Here is a 13,070-nt window from a genome sequence, read left to right on the forward strand (position 1 = left end):
GGACAGCTACGAAACGTCAGACTGACATGGAGTTGACCAATAGCAGAACAGCAGCCGCCGGCGCCGGGGCTGCACTTGCATATATACCACTGCTCATCCTCATGTGCGCCATTATCTCTTACATCGACCCCATAACTGTCGAACTGTAAGACTCCCTGTCGAGGAGCTTCTTCAACCCTCAAGCGCGACTAAATCATAACAAAATGGTAAGAACTTTTTAAAACTTTGATAAATAGACATATTTGAGGTATCCATGTTGCTTCCACTATTTAGGGGTGTGACTTGTGGGTATGAGGAGGGTTGAAGGGAGGGAGCTTTAACATTAATAGAAAAGTGGGAAAAAGGTTTCATAAAACTGCACTATATCTCAAGTAGGTCTTAAAGAAGTAAATGTTGATGTTAAATGTGTTACAATCTGAGGTGAGGTGTGAGGAGATGATCCCTGCCTGGGATGGGTACGTGGCGGGCAGACTGAACAAAAGAGGTTTTTCAGTGGATTGCAATGTGGACTGAATGAATAATATAGGCTCCGGTTCAACCGACGACTCTGCGGTACTTTGTTCTCTCCCCCGGCGTGACTAAGCCCCGGCCATCACTTCTCATGACAGCCCTGTAAAAACGTTAATTCAATGTACCGGTGGGGAGGATGCGAATAAGCTGTTCTAGCTTCAAGTGCCCCACACCCAGAGAAACCCTATCTTCAGGGATAATGGATGAAATGCACTGTCAGCAGGGTGCATGGCATTAAAAATGCATGCTAGTAATGGACACTGCTGAGTTGTCCCCTGATATGTACTGCACTAATGCAGGCTCAGCAGGGAGCAGCAACCTTTGTTTTAACTGGCTGATATTTTACGTTTTTCTATAATCCGATTAAACGTTTTTTTGTTTTTGTTTTTAAATATGCCCTCAGCGTAATTTCAATTCAATTCAAATAGCTTTATTGGCATGAACAAAAACAATTTCACACGAATTCCCACAAACGTCATCCGTTGCAAGTCATCCGAGTCAAGGGCTTGTCGCATAGCAACGCCTTTCTAGACACAAGGCAGTGCACCAATCAAAAGTGGACGCTGCCTGGCTATTCGACCTTAACCAGACTACCATTGATTGGTTGTTGCTAAATCAAATGAGATTTCCATTACCCTTAAAAATACAACAGATGAAAAACTGTTGAGTCACATTATACACTTAAGGAGAGCCTGTTACAGCCCATTTAATAATAAATTAAAGTTCATTTGGACGTTTCAAATTAAATAATTAATAACATTATTTCATACTTCAGTGATAAGTTCATTTTTTTCTTTTCTAATGTGAATCCAAGATTTAAAAAAAAAAAATCAATACAGGTAGATAACCTGTCTTTTTTTTCTCTTTCCATAGCGTGAGTGTATCTCCATCCACGTTGGTCAGGCTGGTGTCCAGATTGGCAATGCCTGCTGGGAGCTTTACTGTCTGGAACATGGGATCCAGCCGGACGGACAGATGCCCAGCGACAAGACCATCGGAGGAGGAGACGATTCCTTCAACACCTTCTTCAGTGAGACTGGAGCTGGAAAGCACGTCCCCAGAGCTGTGTTTGTTGACCTGGAGCCCACTGTCATCGGTGAGCGTCATCACTTTTCCCCGAAAATCCTTTTAGGCAAATTAAAGTGACGTGTGAAAATAATTTCAAGGGCAATTGATTCAATATGTGTGTTTTTTTCTCTGCAGATGAAGTGCGTACTGGGACTTACCGCCAGCTGTTCCACCCTGAGCAGCTGATCACCGGTAAGGAGGATGCTGCCAACAACTACGCCCGTGGACACTACACCATCGGCAAAGAGATCATTGACCTGGTGCTGGACAGGATCCGCAAACTGGTGGGTAACTTAACACCAGGAGGAGTTCATTCCTATTTTTGCCTCAAAATATCAAATTAAATCATAATAGTGTATCTCATATATTTGATCAGTGTGTCCTCCTCTCTGTCCTCAGGCCGACCAGTGCACTGGCCTTCAGGGCTTCCTGGTTTTCCACAGCTTCGGAGGTGGCACCGGCTCTGGTTTCACCTCCCTGCTGATGGAGCGTCTGTCTGTCGACTACGGAAAGAAGTCCAAGCTGGAGTTCTCCATCTACCCAGCTCCCCAGGTGTCCACCGCTGTGGTGGAGCCCTACAACTCCATCCTGACCACCCACACCACCCTGGAGCACTCTGACTGCGCCTTCATGGTAGATAACGAGGCCATCTACGATATCTGCCGTAGGAACCTCGATATCGAGCGCCCTACTTACACCAACCTGAACAGGCTAATTGGTCAGATTGTGTCCTCCATCACTGCTTCCCTTCGTTTCGATGGTGCCCTCAATGTTGATCTGACCGAGTTCCAGACCAACTTGGTGCCATATCCCCGTATCCACTTCCCTCTGGCCACATATGCCCCTGTCATCTCTGCTGAGAAGGCGTACCATGAGCAGCTCTCAGTGTCTGAGATCACAAACGCCTGCTTTGAGCCAGCCAACCAGATGGTGAAATGTGACCCTCGCCACGGTAAATACATGGCTTGCTGCCTTTTGTACCGTGGTGATGTGGTGCCCAAAGATGTTAATGCTGCCATTGCCACCATCAAGACCAAACGTACCATCCAGTTTGTGGACTGGTGCCCCACTGGTTTCAAGGTTGGCATCAACTACCAGCCACCCACTGTGGTTCCTGGTGGAGACCTGGCCAAGGTCCAGAGGGCTGTTTGCATGCTGAGCAACACCACTGCTATTGCAGAGGCCTGGGCTCGCCTTGACCACAAGTTTGATCTGATGTACGCTAAGCGTGCCTTTGTTCACTGGTATGTGGGTGAGGGTATGGAGGAGGGAGAGTTCTCTGAGGCCAGAGAGGACATGGCAGCTCTGGAGAAGGATTATGAGGAGGTCGGAGTCGACTCTATTGAGGGTGAGGGAGAGGAGGAAGGAGAGGAATATTAAAAAGGGACATGAAGGCACTAAACAGGAAATAATTGATTCCATTTGTTCTTAAATACATTCCAAAAAGAAAATGTTTGTGTATTAATTTGGCAGTTCAGAAAAACACTACAGAAAATGTTGAGTTTGGAAGTTAAGTTCCTGTGATAGGAAGGCCAGAGGGGGCATTATCAGAGTGTGAGTTGGAAGTAGGAAGGAGCTTACTCTTTGAAGGGTGAGAAAGAGGACTACTGAAAGGGACATAAAGCACTGGTGAAACGGGAAACAATTGCTTAGAATTTTATCTTAAGGGCATTCCAGAAAGAAATGTTTGTCTATCAAATATACGTTTGCCTATTTTCAGACTATGAAATCCAACAAAGTGTCAGTTTGACTCTGTTCTAAATAAATTTCCTGTAACATATGAAATTGACTGTGTTGTTTTTATTTTGTTTGAGAATGAAAAATAACAATTAGTCAAGAGTGATTAGTCTTTTGAAGATTTGAAATTATAATCCAGCACCATTTGAGAAATTACTCAAAACCTTTAAATTTGAGCCAGTGTCAATGTTAACCATCAAATTTAGATTGTAGAGAAGGTGGTTTGGTCAAAATCATGTAAATGGGACTTAGAAAAACAGCTCTTCTTGTATTAATTTATGACAACAGCATTCATAAAATAGTGTGATTAGCAGCATGTACAGAATTAAGATGGTACTGTTTTGGCAGGTTGGATATAAACCGGTTGACCTACCAGCTGTGCTCCAATTTTCCATTGTAAACATTATCAGATGATCCCAGAAAAGCACACTTAGCTTAAGCTATTTTTTTTTTTTTGCTCCACATGCTTCAGTGCATCAGTTAACTCAACTGTCAGTTTCAGCCCAACAAATGAAGTAATTTCTGTCCTCAGACCTATAAGAAATATTGAATAACGTGGCAACAGCCTAGTAAGTACAATAATAAGAAAAAAAACAATCATATCAGATTAGTCTCTTAACCTTCCCTTTGCAGATTATTCCAAATGTCTGGAGCAGAAAACATGAAGGTTTTCCCCCATCTCTGTCAGTATTTTACAGACAGAGAGTATGCAGTCATTTTATTAGTACACTTAGATAAACTAATGCAGTCTAATACAATAACCCTGCAATACATCCTCTCCTCATGATGGTTATAATAGTCAGTTTGTATTGAAAGTATTTTAGAGAGGAATATTATGTAGGATGTAGTTTGTGGTGCTGTTGAACTGTACTGCATTATACAGAGAGGTGTTTCTGTTATTTAGCCTTCCCTCGTTTATATAAACAGGGTGGACAAAACCACTAAACTGGGTGGGTACCTCCTGGTCTCAGAGTCCCTGGGAAATTGGGGAGGAAGGTTTGAACTACTTACTATTTGGACAACAAGAATCAAGTATGAGTTATATGACAAAGAATGTTTTTCATCATGACATTCATTTCTCAAACTTTGTTGCCCTGAACCAACATAGTGGGAGGGCATCTTCAAAAGGAGTCACAGCCAACAGCTGTGTCGTGGCTGGATGTGAAACAGATACTGCGGCAAATTTGTGCACTTCACCTGTCCTCCTCAAGAGGCAGAGTGTGATGCATCAGCTTCAGACTTGATTCATTACATTGCATTATACTGACAAGCCATCATAGAAAGCACAATTTTAACATACATTTTTTCCACAGTTATTGTTTGAAAGTCTAATGGAAGAGGAATAAAGTAAGTATATTATATATGTTTTCTCTTTGAATTATGGCTATAAATTATTTCACTATCAATGTTCCTATTGTTAGACAAATAAAAATATTGTTGAATTTCAAACTTGAAGAACAAGCATATTGGATTTTTAGTTAATATTATCATCAAAACAAAATACTAGAAACAATTTCACTAAATGTATTTTGTTTCTGTGGTTAGGGAAGGAGTATTTATTAGAGCTGGGACGATTATCCGACGTAATCGACGTTGTCGATTATAAAAATTATTCGACGTTGTCGATTATAAAAATTATTCGACGTGGAATTTTAGTGTCGACACGTCGTGTAAAACCACACAGGGTAAATGTTCATAGAACAAAACCGGAACTTTCTAATGGGACCGTTTATATCCATCGTCTTTGGTTTACCCGGATACAAGCGCAGCGCACGGACTGGGACAACGCGGTGACGTAATTGAAGTCATTGACTACGTGAATGATTTGCGTCTGTGTAATCTATTTGAACAACACGGTGGCGTCTACCAGCGGTACGACGGAGCGTGTGGAGCAACACGCGGCAAAAAATGCTCGCACACGGTCCTCCAAAGTTTGGGAATACTTTAATCTTGACACCAACAGTGCTGTAGTCTGCAGACTATGCAAAGTGCATCTGGCATATCACTCTAGCACGACAGTCATGCACGAGCACATAAAGAGGAAACACCATGGTGCAGCGAGTCAAGATGTTGGACGGGGCAAATTGTTATATTAAATGACTAACTGGAAAATAATTGCAATAAAATTACTGTTAGGTTAATAAAAAAAATAATCGTTAGATTAGTCGAATAATCGAAAAAATAATCTCTAGATTAAACGTTTAAAGAATAATCGTTTGGGACAGCCCTAGTATTTATTGTCCATGTGTTATAAAAATAAAGTTGGTTTAAAAAAAGTGGAAGTGCATCCGGATTCTCTTTTTTTTTTTTCCATTTTTCCATCTAATCAAGAATTGAAAGGAGATGCAATTTTTTTTTTTTTTTTATCTTTTCACAAAGATTTCAAAGATCTCAAGTCTAATGCAAGTAAAACAGTTTCACAAAAATAAAAACTGACAACCTTTAAGCTAAAAAAATTAAACATCATACCCCCAGTCGAACCCCTAGTTCTAAGACTAATTTTACCATGGTAACAATCAGTGACAACTGTGCTGGCCAGTACTACCCAACAACAAAAAAATAAGAAATAATGGCTCATTATTTGTTGTTTGCTAACATTGTTATCGAAAGAGCAATGCAAGGGGAAATAGCTTTTAGAGACCGCAGTAAATACCTCCCCTCCTCTGCCGTATCATCCGGACCGTCCGCAGACAGGGTCGCTAGGAAAAAGAAACACCGACAGCACGATTTTATTCTGAAGGCCAAGTTGTAGCGTTTGTTGACATGTAACTTGCCGGTAGCTAGCACATAAACTGTACCGTTAAATCGTTAGCATCTAGCTAGCGGCTCAACCGTTAGCATCTAGCTAGCGGCTCAACCATTAGCATCTAGCTACCGGCTCAACCGTTAGCATCTAGCTAGCGGCTCAACCGTTAGCATCTAGCTACCGGCTCAACCGTTAGCATCTAGCTACCGGCTCAACCGTTAGCATACCAAAACCACCGTTACAAAGTAAAACTTTTTTCTTTTGACTGCTGTCATTCAAACAATCACTAGAGACATTATTGGCCTAATCCAGGCATGTCCAAAGTCCGGCCCGGGGGCCAATTACGGCCCGTGTTCAGATTTTCACCGGCCCGCAGCCTCTGTCATAAAATCAATAATATACGTCCCGCCAGCTCTGTTGACCACAGTATAAAATACACGCGTACAAAAAAAGCTATTTTACATTTCACCAGAAGATGGCAGTAGACCTGTGGCCGCACTCTCGACCCTTGTGTGACCCTTTCAGCCCATTTCTGACATGGCGACTGTAACTAAAAACAGAGAAGTTGACAGCGAGGGCCGCCGCTTCCGGGACAAGTGGAAATTGGAGTATTTTTTCCGCTGAATTACGAAGCAGTCGGCACCAACAGCTCCCTCTTGTCAACTTCTACCTCCAGCTGGATGAAGGCAGGTTCCAAGAGACTCGAACATTTGCTAAGAAAATGCTGAGCTTGTTTGGCTCGACATACTTGTGCAAGAAGACAATCTCGGTTATGAACATTAACAAGAGCCGCGTGAGGACGAGACTTAGTGACTCACCTGCGTGACGTCATGCGCATCAAAACCACTGTTTATGAGCCAGACCACCCCGCTCTCTCGTCCAGTTTATCCCCCCAAAACAGAGGCTAGGTGGGATTGACAATGTTTTTACTGTCGCTGCAATTTTTTTTTCCAAATCAGATTTTTCTTCTTATTGTTACACTGTTCGCAGAATTTCCCAAGTAAAACGCCCTTGAAACTGTTGAATTCTTCCAGCAGACAAACATTTCCTTTTGGGGCAAACTTAGATCTGTGGTTGCAGTGACTTGGTCGGCCATTTTTATTATTTCGAAAGAAGTCTTAAATTACCCAGAATTCATTTACCACAGTCCCACTTAAGATACTCAAGAACTAAACTGCTATGTGCAACGGATTAATGGTCTGGATCATGTATTGCATGGTCACTCAGTTGCTTTACGCCTCTTTTTAGTCAGCCAACATCTAGTAATTTTTATGTCTCGCTTTAGTTTGCCTTACATTTTAGTCGTTTTTTGACTATTTGACATCTGTGTTTGGTCGATTTAGTGTTTGTTTGTTTTTTGACACTTGCATCTTGCATCTTATTTTGTGTCTCTTTTTGGTTGTTTTAGTGTCTGTTTATTTGTGTGATTGACTTTCCAACAGAAAATGTCAACAGTCACTTCATTCAGAGGCTCTGAATGCCAGTGCAGTTCACTTTTGTGCCAGCAGAGGACTCTGAAGCATTCATGACCACTACTGTCCCCACCCAGACGATCCTAGTGTTGAACTTAAGGAGTCAGTTCATCCAGGATATCAAGGTTACATAACATTTGATCACTTTCCTAAACTGGAATCAAGGCATGCAGGTAGTTTTACTTTAATTTGCCCATATTTTCTATGATTTCTGCCCCCAGCCCATTACTGTTGAGGTGAATGGAATCTATTTGTGCTTACAGTATAAAAAAATGCATAAAATATAGGGACACAATGAACAGAGGGTACTGTTACTTGGAATATGTATATGCACAGTTTATGGAAAGCAGGGGATATCATTTATCATGTGATTTGGATCAACTAATCATCATATTCAAAGGTTTAGCCAGAAAATATTGATAACCCCCTTTGGTTATAATTTTGAAAATAAAAAAAAAAACAAAACTATTTCTCCATGAAATTCATTTGGCTTAATGTTAAATTTATGTTGAATTGTGGCATTCATTTATAGTGTCAAATCATATTGTAGATATTTTTAAAATAACCTATCACAGTATTTCAAATTTGTATTGTTTTACAATGACCAATAAATGAATCAGTCCCAGGCCTAAATCTTATAGGTTTTAAGCATCTTTATCATAACTGTATCTCATTTATTTGATCATTGTGTCCTCCTCTCTGTCCTCAGGCCGACCAGTGCACTGGCCTTCAGGTCTTCCTGGTTTGCCACAGCTTCGAAGGTGGCGCCAGCTCTGGTATCAGCAAGAAGTCCAAGCTGGAGGTCTCCATCTACCCAGCTCCCCAGGTGTCCACCGCTGTGGTGGAGCCCTACCACTCCACCCTGACCACCCACCCCACCATAGAGCACTCTGACTGCGCCTTCATGGTAGATAATGAGACCATCTACGATATCTGCTTTAAAACAGCCAGTCAGATGGACGAAATGTGACCATCGTGCTTGCTGCCTGCTGTTCTGTAATGATGCAGTGCTCAAAAATGTCAATGCCGCCATTGACCACTAGTTTGATATGATGTCGGGGAAGGCGGAGATAGAGCTCTGTATGAGGAGGTTGGAGTTTACTCAGCTGAGAGGGAGAGAGAGGATGAGGAAGGAGAGGAGTCGACCTACAAAGTAATTGGGATATCCATGAGCATCATTTTTTACATATTTGCAGGCACAAGTGTAATGTAGTGCTGTATAACATTTGGGTTGTTCCCTGTAACTGTTTACTAGTGTAGGTTATCTATATATTTAACGGCACGTAAATAAATTTCATAAATTAAGTTCAAATAGTGTTTAAATAGTGTAAATAGCATTTTTATTTCTTTGATCTGTTGATATAAATAAACCATTATTCTCATCAATCTGATTTCTAACTAATGACAATGGAAAAAGGAACGATGTCTTAGTAAATGGTGACCTCTGGTGATGGGAGAGGTTTGGAAGTGAGACAAATGTTGGCACCACAATGCTTCATACACCAGGAAGAGGTGGTGATTGCAAGTAAAAATAGATTTCAAATGAAAAAAAGTATTTTAAGAAGGTTACTGACAGTTTAATTAAGTGTAATAAATGTAAATTTATTTTTGGAAAGACAATGAGACTCAGGAACACATGTTTTAGATCTTTAATGTCATCTAAACCTTCGACAAAACGCTTTATATCTAAGATAGTTGGCCACCAAAGCAGTAATTTCAAATTTGAGTTTTTCCTGTAGAACAAAGGACTGGAGTGTTAGTGTAGGTTACTCCAAAGACATCTCAGATCATGGGGAAAAAGATTATCAGGTATGATGAGACAAAAACTGAACTCTTGGCAGAACTCCAAACACTGCCAGGCAAACACCAGGCACTCCTCATGACTCGGCTAATACCATTCCTACAGTGAATTTATTTTTAATAAATTTGCAAACACGTTTTCATTTTGTTCTTGTGGGTTATTGATGTGCAATAATACGCTTTTATCCATTTTGAGAATTTTATCAACAACACAATAATAGTAATGATTCTTTTTTTTATGATAATAATAAAGTGTGCAAAAAAGTGAAGGGGTTTTAAATACCTACTTATTATTGGAGTTCAACATTTACTTAGGACATGTAGGGGAGTAAAGTATAAAATGTAAGTACCTCACAGTAAGAATTGTACTTGAGTAAACGGATATAGTATATATAATATAATAGCCTACTAGAATAATATGCGCACACTACCCAGAAGGGAATAAGGGGTGTTATCGTGTTCTTCCTATTTTCCCGAGACCCGTGAACGTATCATTTCTGACACCCACTTTGGAATGCTTCACTTTCCAGTAGAGCTCGTGGCGTTCCAAGGAAGACGGTGACCGTTCCAGTTCAACCAATAGGAAAAGGGCTCACATGCGCTTTCAACCAATCGGCTTCAGCAGCTCTTTCTCCGCCGGCTCAGAGAATATAAAAAGCCCCGCCTAGCTGCAGTCCATCAGTTACTTCTTACACAGGACTCATAAAGCCCTATTTGTGAGAGCTAACGTTGCCTCTTCCTCTTTTTAATCCGACCTCCTCCAGACTTCACAGCTTCAGCAAACATGGTGAGTGTTAAAATAACACTTTCTTTGCCCATCATGAGTTGATTTAACCTAAATCAAAGCTCCGAAAGAGTGTTATGATGTGGCAGCCTAGTTTAACTGTTACCAACTTTTAAGGAGCAGCACAAGTTGTTTACTTTTTTTTAGCTTTAATTCAAAACTAAAGTCAAATGTCAGACGGTTAATCAACGTCGTCTTCAGCAAGTCGTTTTCAACCATAATTGTGGTTAATTTATGTGTTACTCGACAAGGCGCAGCCCAAATTCAAGTTCAGTCATGGCTGCCAGTTTCCTGCTTTTCCCGTCTGCACAGTGACCCAGTTGGCCAAGGTTACTGTGCTTTCAGCCTGAAACATTCCTCTGGTTTACCGGCTGTTTGAAGGGCCAGGCATGGATGGATTATGACAAAATGAGGCCCCTGAGCACAGACAGGTAAAACGGCCCCCTCCCCTCTTCTACACAAAGCCCCCAGTCTAAAAGGACCCCATAATTTTGGGTCTATTGTGTTTTATGTTGTTGTTTTTTTTTACCTGGACAGTATGACAAGAAAACAAGAAAACAGTCCCCTCATGCACAGGCACAAGCCCAGGGACCCAGAGGTCGATAAGTGAGGGTGGGTGGAGGCCCTGCCTGGCAGTCCCGTTCAGTAATCCATCCATTGGGCCTGGCCTTAATGAAACTGCAACCACAGGCTTTTCAAACAAAACCTATTCACTGAAAGCTTTATGGGGCCTTTATATTTAATCTTTCATGTTGCACACTGTGTAGCCCCACTTTTGTTGAATTACAGCTGTGTTTGGTTTGTTCCACCACAGAACTCTGTTGGAAAAGTGCCTGTTCTCAAGACAAGCTTTTCTTTCTTAAGCTCATTGTGTCGGGGTAACTGAATGTGTCAGGTGACATAAGTCATGATGTTCTAGTATCTGGTTCTTCACAAAAGAGCCTTTTTCCTCCTTCTCCTCAAATCACGCATTAGCTCCAGAGCAAGTCATCAACATGTGATGTGTAGCCTTCAGCACCTAGTTAGATAAAAGAAAATAGCACAATAACCTTTTTTAAAGACAGCTCATCAGCCAACTAAGCCTATTCAATAATAAAAAAAAAAAAAAATGTTAATAAAATAAATGCCCACAAATAAATATATATATATATATATATTTTTTTTTTCCTTTCTTTATTTTCCCCACAGCGTGAATGCATCTCAGTGCACGTTGGTCAGGCTGGTGTCCAGATTGGCAATGCCTGCTGGGAGCTTTACTGCCTGGAACATGGGATCCAGCCGGACGGACAGATGCCCAGCGACAAGACTCTTGGAGGAGGAGACGATTCCTTCAACACCTTCTTCAGTGAGACTGGAGCTGGAAAGCACGTCCCCAGAGCTGTGTTTGTTGACCTGGAGCCCACTGTCATCGGTGAGCGTCATCACTTTTCCCCGAAAATCCTTTTAGGCAAATTAAAGTGACGTGTGAAAATAATTTCAAGGGCAATTGATTCAATATGTGTGTTTTTTTTCTCTGCAGATGAAGTGCGTACTGGGACTTACCGCCAGCTGTTCCACCCTGAGCAGCTGATCACCGGTAAGGAGGATGCTGCCAACAACTACGCCCGTGGACACTACACCATCGGCAAAGAGATCATTGACCTGGTGCTGGACAGGATCCGCAAACTGGTGGGTAACTTAACATCAGGAGGAGTTCATTCCTATTTTTGCCTCAAAATATCAAACTAAATCATAATAGTGTATCTCATATATTTGATCAGTGTGTCCTCCTCTCTGTCTTCAGGCCGACCAGTGCACTGGCCTTCAGGGCTTCCTGGTTTTCCACAGCTTCGGAGGTGGCACCGGCTCTGGTTTCACCTCCCTGCTGATGGAGCGTCTGTCTGTCGACTACGGAAAGAAGTCCAAGCTGGAGTTCTCCATCTACCCAGCTCCCCAGGTGTCCACCGCTGTGGTGGAGCCCTACAACTCCATCCTGACCACCCACACCACCCTGGAGCACTCTGACTGCGCCTTCATGGTAGATAACGAGGCCATCTACGATATCTGCCGTAGGAACCTCGATATCGAGCGTCCTACTTACACCAACCTGAACAGGTTGATCAGTCAGATCGTGTCCTCCATCACTGCTTCCCTTCGTTTCGATGGTGCCCTCAATGTTGATCTGACCGAGTTCCAGACCAACTTGGTGCCATATCCCCGTATCCACTTCCCTCTGGCCACATATGCCCCTGTCATCTCTGCTGAGAAGGCGTACCATGAGCAGTTAACAGTGTCTGAGATCACAAACGCCTGCTTTGAGCCAGCCAACCAGATGGTGAAATGTGACCCTCGCCACGGTAAATACATGGCTTGCTGCCTGCTGTTCCGTGGTGATGTGGTGCCAAAAGATGTTAATGCTGCCATTGCCACCATCAAGACCAAGCGCTCCATCCAGTTTGTGGACTGGTGCCCCACTGGTTTCAAGGTTGGCATCAACTACCAGCCACCCACTGTGGTTCCTGGTGGAGACCTGGCCAAGGTCCAGAGGGCTGTTTGCATGCTGAGCAACACCACTGCTATTGCAGAGGCCTGGGCTCGCCTTGACCACAAGTTTGATCTGATGTACGCTAAGCGTGCCTTTGTTCACTGGTATGTGGGTGAGGGTATGGAGGAGGGAGAGTTCTCTGAGGCCAGAGAGGACATGGCAGCTCTGGAGAAGGATTATGAGGAGGTCGGAACAGATAGTATGGGAGATGATGATGACGAAGGAGAGGAGTACTAAACAGCATGCATTCCCTTCTGTTCTCTGATCTGTGCCTTTTTTTATTTATGTCAAAAACAAAAGCTTGTTCACCGACTGCACTGTTTACTCTTTAAAGCACCCACAGGGCAGAGGAACTTGCACTGTTAAGTAATAAAGCATTTTAAATGGTGTGCAGATTTCTTTTTTTTTGTCCACCTTTCATGCAAACAA

The 13,070-nt window shown here is 42.3% G+C and overlaps 3 protein-coding genes and 1 long non-coding RNA gene across 5 annotated transcripts; 3 read left to right on the forward strand and 1 right to left on the reverse strand.

The window, feature by feature from the left end:
• The first annotated feature begins 46 nt into the window (after nucleotides 1–46).
• On the forward strand, nucleotides 47–3,363 carry LOC130175522 (tubulin alpha-1A chain). The gene is made up of 4 exons (XM_056386067.1): nucleotides 47–206; nucleotides 1,384–1,606; nucleotides 1,714–1,862; nucleotides 1,978–3,363. The coding sequence occupies exons 1-4, from the start codon at nucleotides 204–206 to the stop codon at nucleotides 2,956–2,958; spliced, it is 1,356 nt and encodes a 451-aa protein (XP_056242042.1). The 5' UTR covers nucleotides 47–203; the 3' UTR covers nucleotides 2,959–3,363.
• Nucleotides 3,145–7,322, reverse strand: LOC130175524 (uncharacterized). The gene is made up of 2 exons (XR_008828746.1): nucleotides 6,880–7,322; nucleotides 3,145–6,014 (listed from the first exon to the last, which is right to left on the reverse strand). It is a non-coding gene; the product is annotated as an uncharacterized LOC130175524 (long non-coding RNA).
• Nucleotides 7,323–7,388: 66 nt separating this feature from the next.
• On the forward strand, nucleotides 7,389–9,471 carry LOC130174365 (tubulin alpha-4 chain-like). 2 transcript variants are annotated; one of them, XM_056384098.1, is made up of 2 exons: nucleotides 7,389–7,706; nucleotides 8,243–9,471. In XM_056384098.1, exons 1-2 carry the CDS (start codon nucleotides 7,701–7,703, stop codon nucleotides 8,501–8,503), a joined length of 267 nt encoding a protein of 88 aa, XP_056240073.1. In that variant the 5' UTR covers nucleotides 7,389–7,700; the 3' UTR covers nucleotides 8,504–9,471. The 2 variants fall into 2 exon arrangements, with proteins under 2 accessions (XP_056240073.1, XP_056240072.1); XM_056384097.1 differs by having other exon boundaries at nucleotides 7,389–7,658.
• Nucleotides 9,472–9,973: 502 nt separating this feature from the next.
• On the forward strand, nucleotides 9,974–13,028 carry LOC130174364 (tubulin alpha-1C chain-like). Its single transcript, XM_056384096.1, has 4 exons — nucleotides 9,974–10,120; nucleotides 11,306–11,528; nucleotides 11,637–11,785; nucleotides 11,901–13,028. Exons 1-4 carry the CDS (start codon nucleotides 10,118–10,120, stop codon nucleotides 12,876–12,878), a joined length of 1,353 nt encoding a protein of 450 aa, XP_056240071.1. The 5' UTR covers nucleotides 9,974–10,117; the 3' UTR covers nucleotides 12,879–13,028.
• The last annotated feature ends 42 nt before the right edge of the window (nucleotides 13,029–13,070 follow it).

Source organism: Seriola aureovittata, chromosome 9 (genome assembly GCF_021018895.1).
Source record: "Seriola aureovittata isolate HTS-2021-v1 ecotype China chromosome 9, ASM2101889v1, whole genome shotgun sequence".
Taxonomy (NCBI): domain Eukaryota; kingdom Metazoa; phylum Chordata; class Actinopteri; order Carangiformes; family Carangidae; genus Seriola; species Seriola aureovittata.

Coding starts and splice junctions, on each gene's coding strand:
- LOC130175522 (XM_056386067.1), top strand. Junction 1,607..1,713: donor CCTGGAGCCCACTGTCATCG/GTGAGCGTCATC, acceptor TTTTCTCTGCAG/ATGAAGTGCGTACTGGGACT. Junction 1,863..1,977: donor TGGACAGGATCCGCAAACTG/GTGGGTAACTTA, acceptor CTCTGTCCTCAG/GCCGACCAGTGCACTGGCCT.
- LOC130174365 (XM_056384097.1), top strand. CDS start 7,539: ATGCCAGTGCAGTTCACTTTTGTGCCAGCAGAGGACTCTGAAGCATTC. Junction 7,659..8,242: donor AGTTCATCCAGGATATCAAG/GTTACATAACAT, acceptor CTCTGTCCTCAG/GCCGACCAGTGCACTGGCCT.
- LOC130174364 (XM_056384096.1), top strand. Junction 11,529..11,636: donor CCTGGAGCCCACTGTCATCG/GTGAGCGTCATC, acceptor TTTTCTCTGCAG/ATGAAGTGCGTACTGGGACT. Junction 11,786..11,900: donor TGGACAGGATCCGCAAACTG/GTGGGTAACTTA, acceptor CTCTGTCTTCAG/GCCGACCAGTGCACTGGCCT.